A 25,169-nucleotide genomic window follows, 5' to 3' on the forward strand; every position below is an offset into this window, starting at 1 on the left:
AATGAACACTATCAAGCAAAACTTTGGAGAAAAGAGAAGATAATATGTCAGACACTAGTTAAAACAAAACAAACACGTGTAAATGAATCAAAACTAAACCAAAGCGCACACCTCAACGGTTATATGCCCAGCACACGACAAATAACCACCCATTACGCATATCCTAGGAACGGTTACTCTTTAAATCGTCGAGAACGTGCGACTGATCACCCCACGTACTTGAACCAAAGACCCTTATAAATAGAGGAGGAGCTCGCTGAGAAAAAAAAAAAAAAGAGACATTTTTATGCATACACAAGAACTAGCCACAAACTTCACTTATCGTTCAACACTTTCATTTACTTTCTCTATATTACTAAATCCGTCTGTATTTAGAGATAATCTTGTCTAGGCACTTAAAGTTTTAAGAACCAAGTGCTCTTCGTGAAACATTTGTTGTACTAATTTTGTCCGTGGAGAATCAAACATAAGACAGAGTTGGTCTAAGAAATTGATCTTATATTTACATTTGAAATCCACCTTGCAATAAGGTCAAACTTACATTCCAATTTTTCACATACATATATGATATATCTCACCGCGTAATCTCATCGCGTGAACTGCACGAGAGTTCACCAAAACAAAGCAGAAACATGAAATTTGAGAATTTTGTCTCCAAACTCAACAGTGACGTGACAAAGAATAATGGAGAAAACCCAGTGTTTCGTCCGAGTGACTGAATCTAAGAGTTCACAATTTCATCATTACACGACAAAAAAAAAAAAAAAAAATTACAGACGCAGTGTCTGCTTTTTGACCCACTTGCTCTTTCTCTGTCTAGTGGTAATTGGTAAATAATAGGAATATTAACAACGCTAGTTATGAAGTTACCATCTTTGACATGAAGCAGCAAATTTCCTCTGCCCAGATGCCAAGCTTCATGGGTCAGAAGAATCCCCGTCAACCATAAATCCCAGAAGATCCATCTCTCATGGCTGATTGTAGTACCACTAGTGCGAGCTTAGGGTGTGGCGATGGAAGATCTCCGATATCGAACATACCTCGAGACCAAGTGTACGCGATCCTCCTTCTGTTGCCTCCGGAGTCGGTGGTGGCTTTCGCGATGAGTTGCAAGAAGTTCAGATCCATGGCTTCCTCGGACGCGCTGTGGGAGTCCCTTTGCGTCAGGGAATGGGGACCCACTTCGGTTGGGTGGTTCAAGTCGTCGGAAAATCATCGCCACCTTCCGTGGATGAGGCTCTTCCAAATGGTCTCTCGATCGGACTCTGTGAGCTGTCGAAGGCTCTGCTCTGACTCGCTGGAGTGCCCAGATCCCAGAGCCTCTCACTCTCTCAACTTTCTTTCCGATTCCTTGGTCCTCTTCGGTGGTGGCTGTGAAGGAGGTCAGTCGCTCAATATCTCTCACTAAATTATATAACTGTCTTATTCGTGTCCTTTATAGGGGATTGTTAACGATCCCACGCGTCGATCCATAGTGATACTCAACAAGGATAAGCTTGTTGAATAATTGGATTTTATTATCTATACTGTTGATTCTGTAAAAAGAAAAAGAAAAAAAAAACATTATTTATTTGATTTGTTTATGCGCTGGTAATTTGCTTAGTGATTTCAGAAATTATGTATAAAACCAGTTGTCTTTGATTTGCAGAGTGAAGATTGAGATTCTCTTGCAACTTATTAGTATAGAAAGTAGATTGTGGGCTTACTCTTTTGGGGGTTCTAAAGTTCATAAATATATTTTCTCCGTCTTAGGTACTCAGGCGCAAAATGGTCCCTAGTATCTTTCTAAATTGGTTCTATCTTTATACACTAAAGTTGGCTGAATCATAGCCTCCCAGTTTCAAGTGCGAGGTATATGAGCATAGGTGTTTGCTTAGTAGCATCGCATTAAGATATGTTTGGCACCCGAATTTTTTTATGGAATATAGAAATTCTCAAATGTGTTTGCAAGTCGGGGAAATTTTGAGGGAAAAGAAGGTAGAGATTGTGAATAGAGACACGCTCCTTGGGCTTTCATTTTTCACTCTTTTTCTCCTTGGAAAATGAGATCTCAACTTTGGTTGCGCACTCTTTCCTCAAAAAAGAACTCTGTTGATTTTTTCTCAATCCAAACAACACAAGAAAATATAACGGATTCCTCTTCTTAGCTACTTCTTGCTTCTTAGCCCACCACCCGATTATAGAGCTTGTTTTCAGTTCCCATTTCCAATAATTTCAGAAGCTTGGAACCAACCACCTCGTTTTACAGCGTTAAGATGAAAACAAAAACATTCAAAGTATGCAAGTTTCTTAAATGTTTGTGTATAGGCCATGCATGTATAATTGCGGTTTTAGACATAAAAACCTTCAAAATATCTTAGCTGAACCTCTTATCTTCATTCTATCTGAAACTTAACTTAGTCTATTTTTCGGACAAAAAATACCATTGAATAAAGTTTAAAGACCTTATTCAACTCTTTTTATTTATTTATTTATTTTTTTACCACTTCCATCTCACTATAAATTTCGGATTCACTCTAAAATTGTGGATTGAAGTTAAAAAAAAATGGGTAAGTTCTCTTGTTTTATATTTCGATTCAATTTAGATTAGGTTGGATTGATATTTTGACTCATGTTAGATTTAATGTTTAATAGTCTAGAAAATCTTCGGAATTTTTCGACGATTTGCGATGGTAAGAGATGGATTTTTTATTTTTTGCGACAATATTCATAGAAGGGTTGCGACGGTTTGAGATAGTTTGAGACAGTTTTAGATAGAACCTGCGATGGGTAGAAATGGATACAGACAGTTTGAGATTAAACTGTTAGATAACGATGGGTAGAGACGGGTTGCGACACATAAAGATGGTTTGCGACGTATAGCGATGATTAAAGATGGAAAAAAAATGTTTTAATTATATTTAAGGGTATTTTTGTCAAAAAATGAGCCAAAAGTCCAGTTTCAGATATTATGAACATAAGAGGTCTACCTAAGATATTTTTGAAGGTTTTTAGGTCTAGAAAATGAAATTTCTCTTATCTTAAAATCACGGAGTAGTAAATAATGATCTCGAGAATAATAAAGACTTCTGTTATATCTGGTTTGATGGTTATGTTTTTCAGCTATATCTAAACGGAAAACAACTGTAACATGTAGACAAGAGTAAATTTTTTTTTTCTTTTGATCAACTCTTGTCCAGTAATCAATGTATGTAAATTCCCAGCAAGTTGGAAATGGACTTGGTAAATCAAGGATTTCTTTTCTATGCACATTTTTGTATGTGTTTTTTTTTTCTTTCGTAAACATGATTTTTATCTCGAATTGCCTTCTGAATTTTTATCCTCTCACCGCATTTTCGAGCTTGTTCAAATCTTTCTGATCAGATTGCAGATGCCGGCAGACTGGGTATATAAGTCTGAAGACTTAAACTTAGATGAATGTTAATTTGAATCAGACACTGTTTCAAAGTTCTTCTGAAAATTTACAAGTACAAAATAAATTATTCAGGGCGTAGAAACACATAGTTGAATGAAGAGGGACACTGTTAGACCCGGAGCGGTACATTAGTAATTTTGTTTGATATCTAGTTCTGTTGTAGTATAAATTAGTCTTAGGGTGGATTACTGAGTGAATTAATTTATTTTTTCTCGTTAGCGTAGAGTAATGTAATCTTAGAATCTAGATGATAAATTTTTTTTGTCTCTTATCTATCTTGAAGTTCTTTCTATTGCTTATTAAGATCCATTCCGTATGTGGCTAGGACGCCATCTAGATGACACATGGGTGGCACACGTGGGCAGCGACTGTAAAGGGACGGTGAAGTGGCGGAAAGTAAAGTCGGGGATCCCGAGCGGGAGGTTCGGACACAGCTGCATTGTGATGAGCGACTCCCTCGTCCTCTTCGGGGGGATCGACGACCACGGCAACCGCCTGAACGACACCTGGGTCGGCCAGCTGGACGGCGCCATGCTGTCGTGGGAGCTCCTGGATGTGGCGGCCTCGGCGGCCCCGCCCCACCGCGGGGCCCACGGGGCGTGCTGCGTGGCAGGCGGGAAGATGATCGTCCACGGCGGGATCGGCGTGAACGGCGTCCGGTTCGGCGACACCTGGCTCCTGGAGCTCTCGGAGGACTCGCGGCGCGGGGTCTGGTGCGAGGTGGCGTCGGACCCGAGCCCGCCGGCTCGCTCAGGGCACACGCTGACGTGCGTCGGCGGGTCGAGGACGGTCCTGTTCGGCGGGAGAGGGATCGGGTACGAGGTTCTGGATGATATCTGGGTGCTGGACAGCCGCGGGGGCCGGCTCGAGTGGGTTCAGATACCGTACGAGTTTCACAACATTCCCAGAGGAGTCTCTCTCCCCCGAGTCGGCCACTCCGCCGCCCGCCTCTTGGATGGCCGCGTTCTCATCTACGGCGGGGAAGACTCCTCGAGGCGCCGCAAAAACGACTTCTGGCTCTTGGACTTGACCGCCGCGGTATGGAAAGGGTTGAAAGTCAAGGCCTATGAGCCCGTGTCTCGGTCTTTCCACCGCGCCTGTGTGGACCAGTCTGGGCACCGTATCTATGTCTTCGGGGGAATGGTGGACGGGTTGGTCCAGCCGGCGGAGCCGTTTGGGCTGGGCTTCGACGGAGACCTCTTTCTCATGGAGCTTGTGCTTCAAGTATAAAAACAAGGGTGATAAGAGAGACAAGACGTGTGTAGTATAAGATTAGCTTTGACACAAATGTATTTTTCCGTGATGATGATGATGTTGTGAGCTTGTACAAAGTAGCTTAGTCTTGTTCATAAACTGCTCGTATTTCAATAGCTTAGAAGATTGTCAGACTTGATGAGCGTTGTTAGTTTGCTAATAGACTGAAGGGGTTGTACCATGAACTAATAATGGACGATATAGTACGCCAGTCTCAATTGCTTTTTATTAGTCTGTCTGTTCGCCGTTGATTATTTCTCATATTATTAAAGAAAAATTATATGGGCTAAGCCAAACGTAAAAATTGCAATCTAGTCAACGTTTTAGCTAAGTTTCAAACATAGTCACAATTGATGACGTGGTTTTTATTAGTCATTTAAAAAGTCGGCTGAATATCTTGCCTGTTTATTTTGGTTTATTTTCGTTTATTTATTACACACATAAATAAAAATTAACGAAAATTTATTGACGATTCACAAGTTACTTATTTTAATCAATATTTAAGCGAGTTTCTTATATTATATTCATTAATGATTTTCCTTTTACATATTCAAATTTGAATCCAAGCGTGTACCAAGTCAGATGATGTTGTTGACTTTCTTATTAGTAGGACTCAAACGTTGGCTACTGTTTTATTTTCACTCATTTAAACCACACAAGGGTATATTCGATATTTCATAGTCGTAAATTTCAGTAAATGGCTAGATTACAAAATTTACCAAATGTTGGCTAGATCTTAAATACCACGTTTCAAAAAAGCTACGTTGCTAGTTTGCCCATTATTAAATGATTGGTTAGTCTTTTTTCAGCTGGATTCAGTTGGCTATTTAATTTTTTTTTATCACGGGTAAATTACTTATTGTTAATAGCACTGTTACTACGCCGTTACAACATTATTCCCTTACAACCTAAAAAAAATGTCGATTGTCGTGTAAAAAAAAAAAAAAAAAAAAAAAAAAAACCCTCTGCCATCCAATTTGTCGGTACTAATAGAAAAGAGAAATATCAATAAAATGGGCAGAATTTTGTAGACATCAAAGAGAGAGCATGAACTTAGATGGCCCTAAACTTTCATAGATGAAATCTTCATGGGCGATGAAAGAGACCGAAGGCTATGGTTGATGGGATCGAAGAGAATAAAGATAGCAAGAACAATTAGATGGTCCAAAACCAAGGATTAAAATCTCGCATCTCGCGCTCGTACCGCATCTTTGATTTTGAGGGTATCTCGTCCCGTACCAGGGTATTCCGCTGTATTTGATGAACGTTTGGGGTATTTCATACCACTTGGTAAATCACTTTTCGCGGGATATACCGCATAAAAAAGAGTATTACGCGGGATATTTAAACAAAAAATAAATTTTTAAAAATATATATATATATATATATATATATATATATATATATATATATATTAAAATGCAATAAATTTTGTAGAAGTTATTATAAAATTCATATTCAGCTGAAAAAATAAAATTAATAATAGGTTTCATTTTTTAATAAAACTTAAATATGTCAATAAGTATATTTTGTTTTAAATGTTAATATATATATATATATATATATATATATATATATATATATATATATATATATATATAGAGTATTACACGTAACTTAGCAACTCTAAAAGGATCTATTATTAATTAATCAGAATAAATAAAAGAGAGAAAGAAGTATAACAAGTTTGCCAATTGAGAAAAGAAATATCCCACATTGGTTATGTACAGGATTTTTGTAATACAAAAAAACTATATAAAGAGATCTATTATTTTAGCCTGAATTAACTTGTACGCGCCTATCTTATTAATGGGCCTGATCAAATACAGTTTAAAAATATGAATTTTGGCCCAATTTTTGGGTATTTGCGGTATATAGTTAATTCCGCGCGGTATTTGCGGAATTGATACAAAATGCGAGTTAAGTACTTCTCGCTACCGCACCCCTACGCGAGATGAGATCTCGCGCGAGATATCCCTATCTCGCGCGAGATTTTAATCCGTGCCCAAAACATGTTTTGAATTTTAACGTCAATTCCCATTTAACGCATAAGATGGAAGCCTGGCCAAATCGTGCTCTCCATACAGTTCATTAAAATTAATAATATTAAAGAAACAAGATAATGTCTATAGTATTTATCCAAAAGAAGTCCACTTATCGGCTTAGCTAGGGTAGCAACTTGCCTGAGGAGACTTTTGCGAGAGGGCGAATGTTCAATCTATAAGAAATACAATATCAATGTTTGAATATTATATCCTCTGTTTGAATGTGTAATTGATGATATGATCTATCATTTATGTATGATGTAAAATTGAATTATTATTATAAAAAAAAAAAAAAAAAGTTCACTTCTTACATTTATTACGAAAGACAATAAATCTATACTCAAATCAAATGAATTATCAAAATTTATACTAACCTAGATCTGTTGTGTGGAGCTAGCGTGAGCGAAAGTGGAAACCTAATTTGTTTTCTCTTGATTTATGCAGGAATCTCATAAATACTTTAATTAATCATATTTAGTACAAAAAATTAGAAAAATAGCATATTAAACGTTTGTAACAAATTGGGGATTATATAAGATTACATATTTTGTTTCCATATTAGGCAGACATATATGTATCAGAGAGGCAATCCCTTCACTTCCAGGCTCTCGCTCAACGGAGAGTCGATCCTCGCCTGGTTCACCGACTGTAATTTTCTCGGCCACGACAAAGCTTCAAAGCAGGGGTAATTGATCATTCGCATTCGTCAATCCTTGTCCTTTTAATCTCTTTTTTTTAGGGGTCGTTTCTGTCCTTGAATTTGAACGCCCTCGCCGATAGGATTGAGCGCCTAGAATTGTCTCGGAGGCTCTTCGTCCACAGAGATCTGTTGCCTCTAGATTTGGCTGGGCTGAGTCTTCAGAGTACGATGCTCGTACCATTGAGGATTGCGGGATCCGACGAGATCGAGGCCGATTACGGTCTTCCCGGCATAGGTCCATTAAGGAGAGGCACGCCTCCATCGAGCGAACGGCGGTGATCTGTTACAGTCTTCCAGACATAGGCCGATTGAGTCTCTCTAGAGAGTTTTTCGTCGTCTGTAACTAAATATATGTAAATCGTCGTACTTAATAGTGTAAATATTTTTTATTTTGCAATGACAAAATCAATATATCGTACACAATCAACAAAGTAAATAATTAAGAGAAAATATCAAGAGTATCCTTCGTGTTTTATCGAAATGCGAGATTTATCCCCTCTATTTTTAGAAATATCTGACATATCCCTTCAGTTGATTTATACCTCCCTTAAAAAATGTTATATTACAAATATCACTCTTTTTCGTTTATTTTTTACAAAAAGTAATTTGAACTCCCAAAAATACTTTTTATATAATAAATATTTATTTACTATTTTATTTAAAAAAAATCAAAATCTCTCTTTATAAAAAAAATCTTTAACTTTTTATAAAGAAATTTTTTAATTTAATTTTTCTGTATATAGAATAGAAAATAAAAAAAAATTATTTCATTAAGGTTATTTTGGGTTGTTCAAATTATTTTTTTGTAAAAAATAAATGAAAAATGGTGATAGTTGTAATATAACATTTTTTAGGAGATGTATATGTCATTTATATTAAACTGAAGGGATATGTCTGATATTTCTAGAAATAGAGGAGATAAATCTCGCATTTCGATTAAACACGAATGATACTCTTGATATTTTCCCAATAATTAATAATCATTTACAGTTATCTACTTTAAAATTACAACTTTTGAAAAAAACGTAACCCAACTTTTGGAAAGATGCGTCAATCTATAACATTTAAGACTATTAATCTACGTAATCTCATAACTAAATGCTAATCAATAGAAATATATTCTTTAAATTGACCGAATAATTCAATTTTCAAACTAAACTGCCTAATATAAAAAGATTTGAACGTGTTAATTGCCTATATGTAATATACCAATATTTAATCAAGTAGTATATACCATTAAGGTCTAAATCATCGTAATCCTTAATTAAATGCTAATCAATAGAGATTAATTCTTTAGATTCACATATAATTCAAATCTAAAACTTAATTGCCTAAAATACTATTCTAATTTATTGCAGAAAAAAATAATTTGAATGTCAAACAAAGTTGCCTCAAATAAAATTCACTTAAAAGAAAATATTGGCGCTATGCTCTTTATTACGGTTATAATTATTTACAATTGATTAGACAAAGGAAAATCTAGAAGACATAAACTCAACGATATTTACACTATTTTTTTACAACTATTTATAGATGATTACAACTATTTACAAATTTTACACATATTTACAACTGATTTGAACACATCAAAGACTATCTAGAGAGACTCAATTCCTCAAATCCACAGCCTTATCAGCTTCCTCAATCCTGTAGTCACAGACACACAGAGATACAAAAATCAGACAGTTTGGACTTGTCGTTACTATTCTACACACCAGTATTTATTGAATATAGAGATAGAACAAAAATGTTTTCTCAATCGACTAACAAGTATGGAAGCGATTAACATAAATATTGGTCCGATTAACAAAACAAGAATAATAAATATCAATAACAATAATTCCTATTTTTCCAATTTAAAAAACTAATAAGATTAAAAAAAACAAATTATTGTGAAAAACAGAGAAAAGTATACAAACTATTATTCAGTACATGTGTTGAATCTTCTCGGCAAATGTAGAACTCCGATTTCTCCGAATTTCTAGTCGGCGGCGAGTTCTTTTTCATCTTCATCTTTTTTCTCTATTTTTTTAAATGTACATGAAATCGAGTGAGGCAATCGCGTGTGATTATTGATTTAGTCAGCTTTTAATTCCTCAATATGCGTTATATTAACTGCTCGATTTGTTTGTTATAATTTTTTTAAAATTAAAAATAGAACAAATTAAGTTACGGGCGGGAATGATACTTTTGGGTATATTTGTCAATTTACGTCGGTAAATATAGGGAATTGTCTATTTACCTAAAATTTACTAAACGTTGGTTATTTATTAATGTCAAACGTTGAAATTGGATATATACCTAATGGACCCTATTTAGTATTATTTCCATATGGCTTGCAAAATTGTAAAGCATTACTAATTGATAGAGTATGTGAAATAAAACCGTTCATAAACAAACAACTTGCATAATTATAGAAATATAGTAGTTGGATGATGCTTATATATATATATATATATATATATATATATATATATATATATATAATTAATGATATTTTTGCCTCCTCAACTATGTCATCTTTACTAGATTGCTCCCTGAACAAAAAAAACTACATAGTTGAGGGGGCAAAAATGTCATTAATTCTTATTATTTTTTATATTTGTTAAATTGATATAAATTATGTCAATCTCTTTTTGTTTGTTTGTAATATTTGTTAACGAATTGAAATGCTTATATCATAGCGCTATTATATTTGTTTGTTTTACTATTTGTTAAATAATATTTGTTTGTTTTTACTATTTGTTAAATAGTTTTTACTATTTGATAAAATTTCATAATAGTTTTTACTATTTAAATTATTCATAGCTATAATTTTGTGTAAAATGTTAAATTTTCCTTTTTATTGCTGGTCTTCGACAGATAAAACAATAAGAAAAGTTCTTGTTATCTTTCACTTTTTGGCTTCCGAATTTTTAAAAACAGGCCTCCGGATTTTATATTGAAATCAGGTCTAAGTTTAAGTAAAAAAAAATATGATAAATAGGCCTTTAATATAAAATTTCTTCTATTCTTTATAACAACATCTACACGAGCATGATATTTTTTAAGTGAGTTATTGATGTTATTTACTTGATTTTTTTATAATGATGTTATCTATCAGTTAAGTTTTTTAAAGTCAAATTAGGCTTCAATATTTAGTTTATTGTCTTCTGTTTTTAAACATACGAATGGATAGATAATTTTTTTTAGTAACAACAAGTCTGTGGATCAAGAGAAGCCAACATTTTTTATATAGTTAAATAACTAATTCCTTCTATTTTTACTAAGTTATTAAAATTGATTTCATTGAGTTTTAAAAGGCCATATAAAACAAGTTATTAAAGAGCTGAGAAAAATAAATGAAGACAAATACAACAAAAAGAATTCACGTTTTTATAATAAAATATTTAGTTGTATCACAAGTTTTCTTAGGAATTTTATTTATCATAATTTCACATTGTGTTGTTTTTAAATTTTGGTCTATTTAAATATTATTATAAAAGGTCTCTTTTTTACATGTCGCCCAAGACCCCCTAATACGTCGAGCCGCCTCTGCAGAGGACTGAAGATCATAATAGTTTAAGGTTTTGATAAACCAACTCGGGCCATATCGCCGCGGATAAATCCACGCTCACCGTGGAAAATTCGTTCCATGCGCACGGATAATGGCACTCCATGTTGCATGGGTGTTTGTCATTGATGACCAAGCCACATCGGCATGACCTTCGGTTTTCGACACTTCTAGTCTTGATTTCCATGCATAAATAATTTAAAATAGCTTTTCTTGTATACTTAAGAAAAAAAACATTTTTTTTTAATTTATATGTTTTATTGTCACAAAGATAATGTTATAGTGTCAATTTTTATACGAAAAAAACGACATTAAAGACGGGCGAAAGACCAAAAAACAATGCCTTTAAAACACAAAAGTAATTCTCAACCCCCAAAGGAACTCTGACCACCCAAAGGAAACACAAAGCTCTAAAAGCACTCAAAAGACCAAGGATTAAAAAAAGACGAAGACGAAGACGGAGAAAAGAGAAGGAGGAATCAATACCAAGAGAAGAGAATGAAGAGAAGATAATGAATCCAACGAGAACAACTAGAAAGGCGAGAAGAACATAACACTTTGCAAGCTTGAGACACCTCAGAGACCTAAAGCAAACTTGCAATGTCCGAGAGTACGTGAAAAAATCTCAAGACATCAGCAAAATGTCTGAGAAAGACAAAGTCTTTGCGTTCCTTGATGGGTTGAAACCATGGGTGGGGACTGAAGTACACCGCCTTAATCTGCAGACCCCTTCCAGTTGTCAAACAGCCACTGAACGTCTCACTGATTTCTCAGCCGAGCCCTCTCAAGCAAAGAGACACAAGCGAGCCCAGACCCGAGCAACGTAGGCTCGAGTAGAACCCCGAGGGGGACAACGCAGACTTGGGAGAAGAAGCAATTCAACCCAAGGCCTGCTCTTCTCCACGACCTTCCGCAAGGAATGCTGAAGTCGAAGACACTCAAGGTGAAGTCAGAAAAAGGACCGTAATAGAAGCTCTTATAAATCCGATTAAAAGACGAAACAGTCCTTTCTCTTTTCAATCGATTCATTCAATCTTGTTTAGTACTCCACAAAGTAATCCAAGATTGCACTCTCCTTATTACTAGAATTATATTACTCATCATGACGAGTGTCCACTGATCTAGTCAGTTCGTGATCAAGATCATCCAGGTTCAATCCGTATCGAGTAAGGTCAATTGTTGTCGGCTCATCGACGACCGACATAAGAGGCACGAGCCATCTCCCGGCCGGTCTAAATCTGTCCGGCCGTCTCCCATCCGGCCATTCCCCGGTCGGCCGCCAAGGTCTACCTGACCGTTCCCGGACGTCCAGCCTCCCGGCCACCCCGCTCGTCCCGGCCAGCAGGTCTCCCTGCCGCCCCGGCCTCTCGGCCATCCAGTCTGGCCATCCGGCGCTCTAGCTCGCTCGGCCACTCGGCCAACCGACGCTCCAGCTTGCCCGACCATCCGACCTTTCGGTGCTCCAGCTCGCCCGGCCACTCGGCCAACTGTCTCTCTCTTGGTCGACGCCCATCTCCCCCTCTTGGAACTCCGTGATTCCAATCCCATAAACACGGTGCGATCTAAAGACCTCGTTGTAGATCGTAGTGAGATAAAGATTGTGCCAACTCATCTTTCTTATTAGTCTCGGAGACTACGTCTCGGAATATTACGGTGTCATCACTGACGAGTTCAGAGCGTCGAGGAGCTATGCTTGAAGATAATCTTTTAAGAATGAAGACAGAGGAGTCAAAGTTGAAGATTCAGTAGCTGATCCGAAACATGTAAGTATTACTGAATCTCTGAACCTAGCTCTTATTGTTGCTTGACATTGCTTTTATGAATAATTAATAAGTAAATCTAGATCTTATTAGATAACCATAATATTAATTAGCTCTTGTTAGTGCAATTAATCTTTTTCGCACTTAATATGGTTATCAAGGTGCAATAATCACCAACAAGTTGTATCAGAGCTAGTTGATTTAAGTTATTAATTGATTCGTTCTTCTGATTAATTTGAATGGTTTGAATGAAATAACTATTTAGATTATGTTTTTCATGCAATTCAATATATGATTATATGAATTATGATTCGGGGTTGATCGTAGAATATTTGATTCTTGTTTTTCTAGATTTTATTTTAAACCCGAAATTCAAAGGGTATAGGTTTTTTGTAAATTTTATTATTGTAATTGTTGTAATCCGACGAGCAACGTTCTTGATTAAAATGATCGGCGAGAGACGGACCCACAACGAGGAGAAGTGAATGATCGAAGGAGGGCCTCTACGACCGAAGAACCACCCCGCCATGGTGGCGGGGCCGATGACCAAACGGGGCGATGACCCCGCCATAGGCCCCTCTACTACCGCGCCTATGTGGCTGTGTCGCCCATCTGGCACATGGCCCAAGCACTCGGGTCGAGTCCCACCGTAGCGGGTGGGTTCGAGGATAATCCGAGCTTGGACCCGGATCCCAAGTGGGCCCACGGGCCCACTTAATAAAAAAATTGTTGTCGCACGAAAATGAACAACTATTAAAATCTTCGGGTGGTTCGACCCAAGGTCGGACCAAGTGGCCGCACCCGAGCCACGGGTTTGAACTCGAAAGTCTCGAGCTCGGTTTTCTCCAGTCAGAGGGTTTCTCAGAGGAGAGAATGGGTGAATATGGGGAGTGATTGTGCCTTTTGTGTAGGCTGCCTGCGTACCCGGGTGAATAGGGATCAAGTCAGAACGTAGTTCAAGGCGTATGTAACGTAGTGTGAGGCGCGGAGCCAAGAGGGTGTGCTTGACAGACTTGATGGAGCGCGGAGGAGTCCTCGGCGACGCCTCAGAACTCTGGGATCGAGTGACCCGAGAGAGAATGTGTGTTTTCTCTCTTTTGGAGACGTGGGAGACTCTAAGTTAAGAGTTGCTTGTTGTGGCGGAGCTTCCCGACGCGTAGGCGATTTCCAATCGAAAATGTAGGACGCGTAGACGATTTCTTGTCAGAAATGGTGGACGCGTCTAATATGCTGGACGCATAGGCGATTTTTCACTCGAAAACCGCAGGAGCACTCGTGGGCTCGGGATTAGTCGTTCGATCGAGAGAGGCGGCGCTCAGGAGTCCCCGGGAGCGCTTCAGAATCTCTGAGAACATGAAATCGAGGAGAATCCACTTCAGGCCAAGGATGGCATCCAGAGAAGCAGAGAGAAGTCTCAAGTTTCTTGAGAATGAATGAGATGGCTTTCACCTCAATGAGAGGAGTATTTATACTAGTTGGAGGGGCCTAGGAGGCTTGTAGCTCGTCCATGTGGGACTGGAGAGCGCGCTCCGCCAAGAAGGGGAGCGCAGCGCGCGCGGCGCGCAGAGTATCCCGCGCGCGCTCTCCTTAAGGGGCGCGCGGCGTGCTTGGCGCGGCTTGCTGCGCTCACGCGCTTTCCTTGAGGGGCGTGCGGCTGACTTGTCGGCCTTTTGTTGGCCTTAGTGGTCTTCGTTTATCTGGCCCGTTGGGCTTCGAGGCTCAGGATTTCATGTAAGTCACGTGAAACATAAAAGTCTCTACTCAAGGAATTAAGGTCGACACGAGGAGGGGGCTCGACTCGAGGAGAGTGACTCGGCTCGAGGAGCAAGGCTCGACTCGAGGAGAGTGACTCAGCTCGAGGTACAAGGCTCGACTCGAGGAGAGTGACTCGACTAGAGGAGCAAGGCTCGACTCGAGGAGAGTGACTCGACTCGAGGAGCTGAAAGTTTCGACACGGGGACTTGCTAGTCGACTCGTGACAGAAGGCTTGCCGCTCTTCTGGACCTCCGGTCTGACCATCGTCCCTTTGAACCGCGTGTCTTCTCGACGTTCCGGGTTTTCCGAAAATGAATGACAACATTAGCCCCCCAAGTTCGTCACTCGAGAGGCTCCTGGTGATGAACTTTCAGTCATTTCAGCCGGGTGTTTGAGGAAAATTTATTTCCGAGAGCTTCGCCGTCTCGAAGCCTTTGTGATTACAAAGAATGTTCTCACAATTGCACGTGCCCTCTATCGCTTTTCCATCTCTCTTTACACGAATGTGTGATCAACACGTGGAGGAGGATCCAAGCGGATATGAGGCATTGCTCGACGTGGGCGAGGCGGACGCGATTGCGTCTGTCGCTCTAGCCTCGGAGCAAGGAAACGTGCAGCGCAAACAGGCGGGCACGTGAGCTGAGGAGAACCGGCGTGTCGCTGCTTGTTGATCTTTGCTTCGATGGCATTTTGTTTGATGATATCTTCAAGCCGAAGTCCGTGGGACTCGATGATGACTAACAGGAAGACGATTGTCTAATCGTGACCTATTAGGGGAAGAGTATGGCGTCCGTCTCGGCCAGCTTAAAAGGCGACTACACTTTTGCATTTCGCAAAGGCGTGCTCATTCCGAGGTCTCGGAGACGGAGGTTGATTCTGCGGGCCGATGCTTCGAGAAGACGGAGTGGTATCTGGTGGAAGGCTCTGCCGCTCCGGAGGGGTTTGACTGCTCGGGGATCGACGCTAGAAGTTCGATCACGCATCGGGCATAAGTCGGTCTCATGGAGGCATCTGTCATTCCGACTTTGGTGGTGCTTCTCTGTCTGCGTTCGGAAGATCGACCCTTATTCCCCAGACATGAGTGCGGGTCTCATTTGAGGCCTTTGGAGTAGTGTCACTCCGATTTTGGCGGACTTTTCTGCCGATGCGGGGGCAGATAGTCTCCGTTGAAGACGTGAAAGGGCATCGTAACGAGTGGCGATGTGGACTTCTTCTGTCATGGCGTTTCTGACGCCCAGAGTTTATTTTATTTCTGGTTTTTGTAGAAACCTTATTTCATTTTGGAAATAAATATTTGATAGTTGATTCAGTAGTTCGACTCCAATTTGGAAATAAATATTTGCTAGTTGATTCAGTTTATTTTATTCTTGGTTTTTGTAGAAATCTTATTTCAGTTTCTGATTTACTAAAACATAAATATTCTTTGTCAATGAATGAAAATGCTATTAGTATTTCTTATGATGGAAGAATTATATGTGATGCTCATTTATACAATGGTTTATGTGATATCCCCTGAAAACAAATTTGCTTTAATGTTGAGATATTCTAAACCCACATCTAATAAAAGAATAAAGGTATCCAATGATGATGAAACATATTTATGGCGCTTGAGACTTGGTCACATTAATATAAACAGGCTAGAGAGGCTTTCAAGGCTTGGGCCGTTGAAACACCTTAAAGTGGGAACTCTACCTGTTTGTGAATCTTGTATTGAAGGAAAGATGACTAAGAGATCTTTCTCTAACAAAGGATTAAGGGCCACCGAACCTCTGCAACTAGTTCACTCTAATGTCTATGGACCAATGAGTGAAGCTGCGAGAGGTGGTTATGAATACTTTATCACTTTCACTGACGATTATTCTAGATATGGTTTCATTTACCTAATTCACCGAAAATCTGAAACTTTCGGCAAGTTCAACGAATTTCGTGCTTGTGTTGAAAATCAATTAGGTAAAACTATTAAGATATGTTGTCGGCCATTTTCGGAAAACCCGAGACACCGAGAAGACACACTGTTCAAAGGGCCGATGGTCAAGCCGGAGGTCTTGAAGAGCGGCAAGCCTTCCGTCACGAGTCGAATGGCAAGTCCTCGTGCCAAACTTTCAGCTCCTCGAGTCAAGCTTTGCTCCTGAGTCGAGTCATCCTCCTCGAGTCGAGACTCACCCCTCGATTCGAGCCGTTTTGCTCCTCGAGTCGAGATAACTCCTCGACCAGAGTCACGTGACCACGAGTCGATTAACAAATCATCGTGTAGACCTTGATTCCACGACTATGGGCTTTTATGTTTCACGCGATTTGCGTGAGATCCCGAATCCCGAAGGCTGGCCGAGTACTCGAAGGTCTCCAAGGCCCACAAACGGCCGACGAGATGGGCCGCACGCCCCCTCAAGAAAAGCGTGTGCGCGCTCCTTAAAAAAGGACGCCCGCGAGCGAACCACACGCGACAACAGGAAGGCGCGCGCCGATATAATCTTCAAGACCACCCTAGAGCACATGAAGCTCGGGGGGCTATGCCTAACTCCGACCTAAACGCCCTTATTTGGGATCACTGGGGAGAGAGTCATGACCGAAGGCATCATCGATCTGCCGGTCACCTTCGGAACTCCCGGAGGCATTGAAGTCGTTCACATGGTCTCATTCCTAGTGGTTGATCAGGAGTAGCCCTATAATGTCATCATTGAGCAACCCACGCTGAACCGACTAAGGACCATTACCTCAACATATCACTTACTCGTGAAGTTCCCTACTGAAGAGGGAATCACCATCATGGCTGGAGACCAATCCCAAGCCAGAATATGCTACGTCCAAGGAGTCGACGGTGAATCCGCCGGAAAAATGGTCAACACGATCTTCCAACTGGAAGACGGTTTTCCTTGTGACCTAAGGGACACGAGGAAATTCGGAGAACTCAACCCTCGAGACGAAGTCGAGAGACATAAAGTGGAAACCTTCGACGATCTCACGCCAATCATGCTAGACGATTCTAAAACTGACCAGGTTGTAAAGATCGGCACCCAACTTCCACTCGCCATCAAGACTCAACTCACCGCCTTCTTCCGGGAATTCAAGGATGTATTCGCATGGACTCATGCGGATATGTCTGGGATTGACCCCGAAATAATAGTGCACCAGTTGAATGACGACCCAATTGTAGTTGAGAAAGTGCAGGCTAGACGAACATTCAACCCAGAACGATACCTAGACATAAATGAAGAGGTTGAGAAAATTCTCACCGTAAGTTTTATTCGAGAAGCTAAGTACCCCAAGTGGGTCGCCAACGTGGTAATTCAGAGGCTGATGCTCTTGCTCTCCTCGGATCTAGCATCGACGAAGATGGATTGGGGACTATCCCCATCGAATTTCTTCCACGGCCGTCTGTCTCCCGTGACGAAGTCGAAACCATAGAAGATACGCCTCAGCCAACTTGAATGAACCCAATTATAGAATTTCTGCGAAGAGGGGAACTTCCCGAAGACTGCAAGGAAGCAGATAAATTGAGAGTCTTAACATCCAAGTACATGCTCCGAGATGACGTACTCTACAAGCACAGTTACTCGACGCCGCTGCTTCGATGCCTCAATAGCGTCGAATCGACCAAAGTCCTCCGCGAAATACACGAGGCTATTTTTGGCCCACCATGAAGAAAGATGTATGTGAATGGGTAAAGCGCTGCAACAAGTGTCGGCGCTTCTCCGAAATCCCAAGACAGCCGCCAACCCCACTAAGCAGCATCGTTGTCCCACGACCCTTTGCTAAATAGGGCGTGGACATCATTGGCAAGCTCCCTAGAGTGCCAAGACAATACGATGTTGGAATCGATCTAGGGTTTAAGAAAATAATTAACGCTTCGGTAAGCGGCGGAATTTTAAAAATTTTCTTTTACAAGTAAAAACGGTTTTTTTACTAACCTAGACAAAGAGCAAGTACATGTAATTAAAAACTATTATGAGTATAGAAGTTTACTAACCTTTCTTGAAGCTTGAACTTTGAAGAAGCTTTTGGAAAGTTTGCAACGCTCGTCTCCCCTCGCAGCACGTCTCTCTTTCTTTCCTCGGCACCTCGAGCAACCACGAAAGTTTCTATCACTAAATCACTCGAAATAAAGGAATTAGTGACTGGCACTTTTAAACACTACGACTTAAGAACGAGTCTTGAAGTCGCAGAGCTAAACACTAGGTCGAGTGAGGACCTAGGTGCCAAAAAAAGAAAAATCGAAAATAAACTAGAGAGAGAGAGAAGAGGGGCGGCAACCACAAGTTCTAGAGAGAGAAGCTCTCAATCTCTAACTTATGTGGAATGAGAAAAATGAGAAGAATGAGGCTCCTATTTATAGGAGAGGTCTCACCTTCAATAAGGTAGCTTCCTCTTCTATAGAATATCACATATTCATGAGCCAATTTCCTCTTTTCCTCTATGAGACATTCGGCCAAGGCAGCCTTCTAGAAGGCTTGGATTTGTTTCCTTTTTTTGTTCCTTGCCTTGCTTCTTTCTCTACTTGGGCGCCTACCTCTTATTTCCCTTAGAGGAAATTTGTTTCCTCTTTTTCTTTTGGCAAGTATCTTCATACATTTATGCACAAAATATTCTCTCTATCTCTTGGGTATTTGGGCGCCTATATTCACTAGAAAAGGCTTCTAGAATTTTCTTCACTTGTTCATGACAACATAAGAAAATGCCCATTTAGAATTTTCAATAAAATTCTTATGAAATGAAATTAATTCACGAGGCCCAATGATCAAGTCATGGCCGAGTGACATTAAGTCATCAAATGAACTTGTCAAAAAATTTATTGACATTCATTTCATCCTTTGTCTCAAAAGACAAAAATACCTTTTTGACTATTTTCGTTCTCGTTTTGACTTAGCTTCCAGTTTAACTATTCCTATCGATGTGATTCGTGACAGTGACCTCATGAACCGAAATGAACAAAGCTTGAGCTAAACACTTGGACTCAAAAGTTCACAAACCTTTTCCAAGTTTAGCTTAATGTCAGCTGACTCCACTAAAGAGCTGACACTGAAAATCTCTCGGTTCAAATGAATTTATTTTCTACTCAAGAATTCACCTAATTATAATGAGCGGATCCACTGAATATTATCTATGCTACCCTTCATGAATGTCATCAGCTAGTCGGGATTTACTAAATTACCATTTTACCCTTCTAGTTGTTATTTCCTCAACTCCTTTGTCGCTTGTGAATAAGTTAGAAACAATGTATATGACGAGGAGCTAACAAGTCACATTGTTTCATCCAAAAGAGTCAGGACTCAATTTGGACACTGGTCAGTTCATTTATTCACACTCCAAGGAACAAAGCATGAGGTGACATACATTGCATTTCAGCAATCTTGTACATGAATTCCATATCTATGAGAACTTCACAAAGTTACTCATGACATACTCACAACTTAGTACTTCACCAATAGGCCCTGTTCGGAATCACATAGTGAGTCCGAACTCTGACTTTCTCAAATGAGAATACTAAGGTGTGAAATGACATGTCTCATATCAGGATTAAGGTAAGCATGATGCAATTCATACATAGTGACTTCGAGACATAAGAGGTTAAATGGTTTGTTCTTATCTTGTCTCTAGAAGTGCACTGGTCAATTCAGTACCTTCGGAAGATACCTAGAAGAGCTATAGAGTCTCCAACTCTCAATGCCTCACAACCAGACATCATAGATTCTTCTAACAATCGTACTGAGGTCAATAGTCCTTTGACCCTAAGATTGCGAATATATCGTTTTAAGCAAACTACGAAGAGTTTGTTCATGCAAATCTACATTTGTCTCTTCGTAAGTTGTTTAGTTTGTTTATGGACTAAAAGACTAAGGTTTTATCATAAAGCTTCAAACAAAGAAAGAATGAATGAACATTTCAACTTTATTAATGAATAAGCAATTACAAGCAAGAGTCTTCGTAAGACTATATGACATCAAATGTACATAAATACACACTACAACTCTTCTTGTGGGCACCATTGACAACATACGAGTACTCCATAATCGCCATCGACTACTTCACCAAATGGGTAGAAGCCTAGCCGCTTGCCAGGATCATTGAGGCAAATACGACGAACTTCATATGGAAGAAAATCATCTGCCGGCACGGCATCCCTGCCTCGATTGTGACCGACAATGGCACACAATTCGACAACGCACGGGTAAGAGATATATGCGATCAACTAAAGATCAGTAAGACATTCTCCACGCCACATCATCCGCAGGCTAACGGCCAAGTCAAAGCAGTCAACAAGACTATTAAAAGAAATCTGAAAAAAAGCTCGAAGACAAGAAAGTCGTCTTGGCCGAAGAGCTACCATTCGTCATGTGGGCTTACCGAACAACCGCATGAAATGCCACCGGGGAAACTCCATTCTCCCTCGCATACGGGATCGAAGTTGTGGTGCCAATCGAAACTTAGATTCCTACATTCCGGGTTGAGACATTCAACGAGGAAAACAACGATGAGGCCATGCACCTGGAGTTAGACTTAATCGACGAAAAGAGGTCACAAGCACTTACCCGCCTCGTTGCACAAAAGCGCAAGGTCGAAAAATACTACAACTCCAAGATCAAAAGGCGAACCTTATGCATCGGAAGCCTTGTACTCATGCGAGTGTTTCAAAATACCCAAGTACAAGGCACCGGCATCCTCGGCCTAAACTGATAAGGACCCTACAGAATCTGCAAAGTCGTACACGACGGGACCTATTATATCGAATACACGGACGAGACCTCTATATGTCATCCGTGGAATGCGGAACACTTGAGGCGGTACTACCAGTAGCTAGCACTTCTCCTATTTTATTGCTTTAATTTCCCACATTCAATAAGGCTTACGAGCCATTGTTTTAGGATTTTCAATTTTTAGCTATAATAATAAAGTTCGAGCTTTTTCTTTCAAAATCCGCTTTATCAAAGTTTTCGGTTATCAAAGGTAAAACTTGTGATCCAAAAACTTGGGGGGCTAGTGACACAAGCAACACTAAGGAAATCCTCAATAAAGTATGCTCCACCAAAAAAAATTAAAAAAAAAAATAAAAATAATTTAAAATTTAAGCCTCAACCCGAACACAAACGGGAATAAAGACCATAAGACGCCTACATGGCACACGTAAGACGCCTACATGGCGCAACTAAGACGCCTACGTGGCGCATTTAAGACGCCTACATGGCGCACGTAAGACGCCTACATGGCGCATTTAAGACGCCTACATGACGCACCTAAGACGCCTAGTAAGATGCCTACATGGCGCAACTAAGACGCCTACATGGCACATCTTAGTCGTCCATCACGATGCACCAAAACCGCCTACATGGCGCACTTAAGACGCCTACATGGCGCGCATAAGACGCCTACATTGTGGACCACCCAGTATGGTGGTTACAACGTGGAGTTGTGGATTAGCGGCAGCAGTAGCTGCGGCTCGATCGGCAGTAGCAGTTGCTCTTCCTCCTTTGCTAGATTGTGGTCTGCTTGAGGTGGGGTACGCACCGCTGATCATGCGCAACACGAACTCTTTCAGCTCACCCTGTTGAATCAGATCCTCGATTTGCTTTTTGAGGTTGAAGCATTCGGAGGTCAGGTGACCATAATCCTGATGGAACTCGCAATATCTAGACAGGCCACGAGTCGTGGAGCCTCTTTTCATTGGAGTCGGGGTGGTGAACTTGTCACGCGCCAAAGTCAGGATTCGGTTTGGCGTCGTGTTCAACGGTGTGAACGACGAGTAACCCCTAAAGTCTTCTTTAAGTCACGGCTTCTGGGGCTGCAAGGGTTGGCTATTGGAAGCTTGATTCCCCTTGTTTCGCCTTTTACGGGAGTCACCTTGCTCTTGGCTAGGCTCGTCTCGACGGCGGGAGCTTTGATTGTTACTGTTACGGCTGTCGAGGTAATCTTCGACTCCCATGAAGGTTTTGGCTCGATTCATTAGCTCGGCCATAGTAGAAGGGACACGGCCGACGACGGACTTGAGGAAGTCACTCACGCGCAAGCCTTCAATGATGGCGGCGATTGCGTCACTATCGTCAAAGCGGTCGGCCTTATTCAATTCTTCAATAAATCGGGCGAGGTACCGTCTAAGAGACACGCCACTCTCTTGCCTGATTGACCACATGTACATCTTGGTCTTCTTTTGGATCATAGATGTAGCGCAGCGTGTTAGGAACATGTCATTCAGGTCTTTGAACGTTGGGATGCTTCCCGGCCTTAAGTTCTTGAACCACTCGAAGCCGAGTCCGGCAAGGATAAGACTAAAAGCTTGGAACATGGCGCCGGGAACGACACCCTGCATCGTCATCCAGGTTTCAGAGTGCTGGATATGGTAAGCGGGATCCACTTTCCCATCGTATGGAGCGAGGTTCGGGAGTTTGAAATTTTCCGTGCATACCCGGCCAATTTCTGGGCTGCGAAAGGCGATGAATTCTCCTCCACGACCCAATAGGCACTTCCGCCAACTCTGTATTCTACGAAGATCTTGTACTTCGTTTCGAAGATTGTGAATCATGGTCACCACATCGAGACCGATAGTCGATGTAACTCGCTCTTCGGGAGGAGTCACCTGTCGCCTCTCATTGGACCCTTGACCCGTGCGACGATAGTAAGGGCTGCTAGGGAGATGTTTGGCCGAGAGCTTAGTCGATCTCTTAGGTCATCGCCACGCTCGTTGCGTTGGGCAGTAAGATGATCCCAAAGATCCAGGCTTGTCGCACGTAGGCGCAGGCTTCGTCTAAGACGGTGCGCTCTTCGGGTGCTCTTACTTTCCGCAACATTCTCCATTTGACAAAGTCGGCCACGTCGGGAGTTTCCCTCTTGGGAGGCTGCAGATGCACCCCTTCTCTTGGGTGAGGGATCCGAAGGACTGTCTTCATTCACGGCAGGGAGTTCCCCGTCCTTTGTGAGAGAATTCTCGATATCCTCGGAATTATCAGTGCCCTCGTAATCTGGATCGCGGTCGCGACTTCCCTCATTGAGGTTCTCGGGATCCCCGCTGGGGATTACCGTGTTATGCGTAGGTCATTTTGCAATCAGTCGGTTGTGGTACCTCGCATTCTTCGTCTTTAGTCGGCGGATATTCTCCTCCAACTCCATGATGCGGTCGTCTCGGCTATCTGGGGATGGAGATGGTGAGCGGATCGAGCTCTCTTCAGGGAGCGACTCTTCGTCACCATGCGCTCGGGAGCGCAATAAATATTTTTTGGTCTCAGTAGCGTTATCGGGGTTGTTAACGCCCTCAGAACGCATGGGTCGTTGATTACTCATCTTTTCTCAAGTCCGAGAAAGCCGAGTTTTCAGAAGAAAAGAAGAAGATGAATAGAAGGGATTTTGGGCTGTGCAAGTCGGGACGCCCCTCCTTCTAGCGCCAAAATGTTGTCGCATGAAAATGAACAATTCAAAGCTTCGTACGGTTCGACCAAAGGCTAGACCAAGTAGCCGCACTCGAGCTAAGGTGTGAACTCGAAAGTCTCGAGTTGAGGTTTTCCTCCAGTCGGAGGGGTTCTCTGAGGAGAGAATAGGTGAATAGGGGGAGTGACCGTGTGGGGGATCAGGTCAAAACGTAGTTCAAGGCGTATGAAACGTTGTATGAGACGTGGAGCCTGGGGAGTGTGCTCGACAAAGGAGACGGAGCACGGAGTAGATCTCGACGACGACTATGGACTCTAGGATCAAGTTACCCGGGAGAGAATGTGCGTTTTCTCTATTTTGGAGATGTAGGAGATTCTACGTGGAGAATTCCGGACGCGTTTGGACGCGTAGGGGATTTTCAGTGGAAAATTCTGGACGTGGCGAGCGTGTTGGACGCGTAGGCGATTGTCAATCGAAAATCATGGACGCATCTTGTGTGCAAGACGCATATGGAATTTTTCAGTGGAAAATCCTAGGAGCGCGCTCGCGCTCTAGATTAAGCGCTCGATCAGAATACTCTGGCATCGTTTCAGAACTCTGAGAGCGAGTAATCTTGGAGAAGAAGGAGTTTCCGGCCAGAGATGGCATCAGATGGAATGAGATGGAATGGGATGGTTTCCCATCATTGGGAGTGGTATTTATAGTGAATGAGGAGGCCTAGGAGGCCCTAGGGTCGCACCTCAAGGAGCGGGGAGCAGGTTTCAGGGGGCGCGCTCCTTATCAAGGAGCGCGCTTCTTGCTACAAGGAGCGCAGCGCGAGCGCGCAGCACGCTGCCTGTTCGGCGCGGCGCGCCACGCGCACCCTGTTTCTAAGACCAGCGAGTGTTCCTTGACAAGGAGCGGACTTCGAGTGCGCACTCCTTGACAAGGAGCATGGTCTTGGACTTTTTGGGCCATTTGTATGGGCCTTAGCCGTTGTGGCCCTTTGGCGATCCGGTCCGTTGGGCATTCGGAGCTCAGGATTCCGCGCAAGTCGTGCAAAATAGGATAGACTCTACTCGAGGAATTAGGGTCGACACGAGGACTCATCAGTCGAGTCGTGGACATGAAATTCGACTCAAGGAGCAAAATCTATTCGGGGAGAAAGACTCGACTTGAAGAGAAAGACTCGACTCGAGGAGCTGAAAGTTTCGACACGGGGACTTGTCAGTTGAGTGGAAGAAGGCTTACCACTCTTAAGGATCTCCAGCCTGACCATCGGCCCCTTGAGCAGCGTGTCTTTCTCGATGTTTCGGGTTTTCTGAAAACGACCGACAACAAGGTACAAGACGATGGT

At 41.6% G+C, this 25,169-nt stretch overlaps 1 protein-coding gene across 1 annotated transcript; it reads left to right on the plus strand.

The window, feature by feature from the left end:
• The first annotated feature begins 650 nt into the window (after positions 1–650).
• LOC149402359 (Kelch repeat-containing F-box family protein) lies at positions 651–4,900 on the plus strand. Its single transcript, XM_089609264.1, has 2 exons — positions 651–1,382; positions 3,741–4,900. Exons 1-2 carry the CDS (start codon positions 971–973, stop codon positions 4,643–4,645), a joined length of 1,317 nt encoding a protein of 438 aa, XP_089465390.1. The 5' UTR covers positions 651–970; the 3' UTR covers positions 4,646–4,900.
• The last annotated feature ends 20,269 nt before the right edge of the window (positions 4,901–25,169 follow it).

Source organism: Urtica dioica, chromosome 3 (genome assembly GCF_054948205.1).
Source record: "Urtica dioica subsp. dioica isolate 48M chromosome 3, U.dioica_male_clone48M_v1_H2, whole genome shotgun sequence".
In the NCBI taxonomy this organism is placed as follows: Eukaryota; Viridiplantae; Streptophyta; class Magnoliopsida; order Rosales; family Urticaceae; genus Urtica; species Urtica dioica.

Coding starts and splice junctions, on each gene's coding strand:
- LOC149402359 (XM_089609264.1), top strand. CDS start 971: ATGGCTGATTGTAGTACCACTAGTGCGAGCTTAGGGTGTGGCGATGGA. Junction 1,383..3,740: donor CGGTGGTGGCTGTGAAGGAG/GTCAGTCGCTCA, acceptor GTATGTGGCTAG/GACGCCATCTAGATGACACA.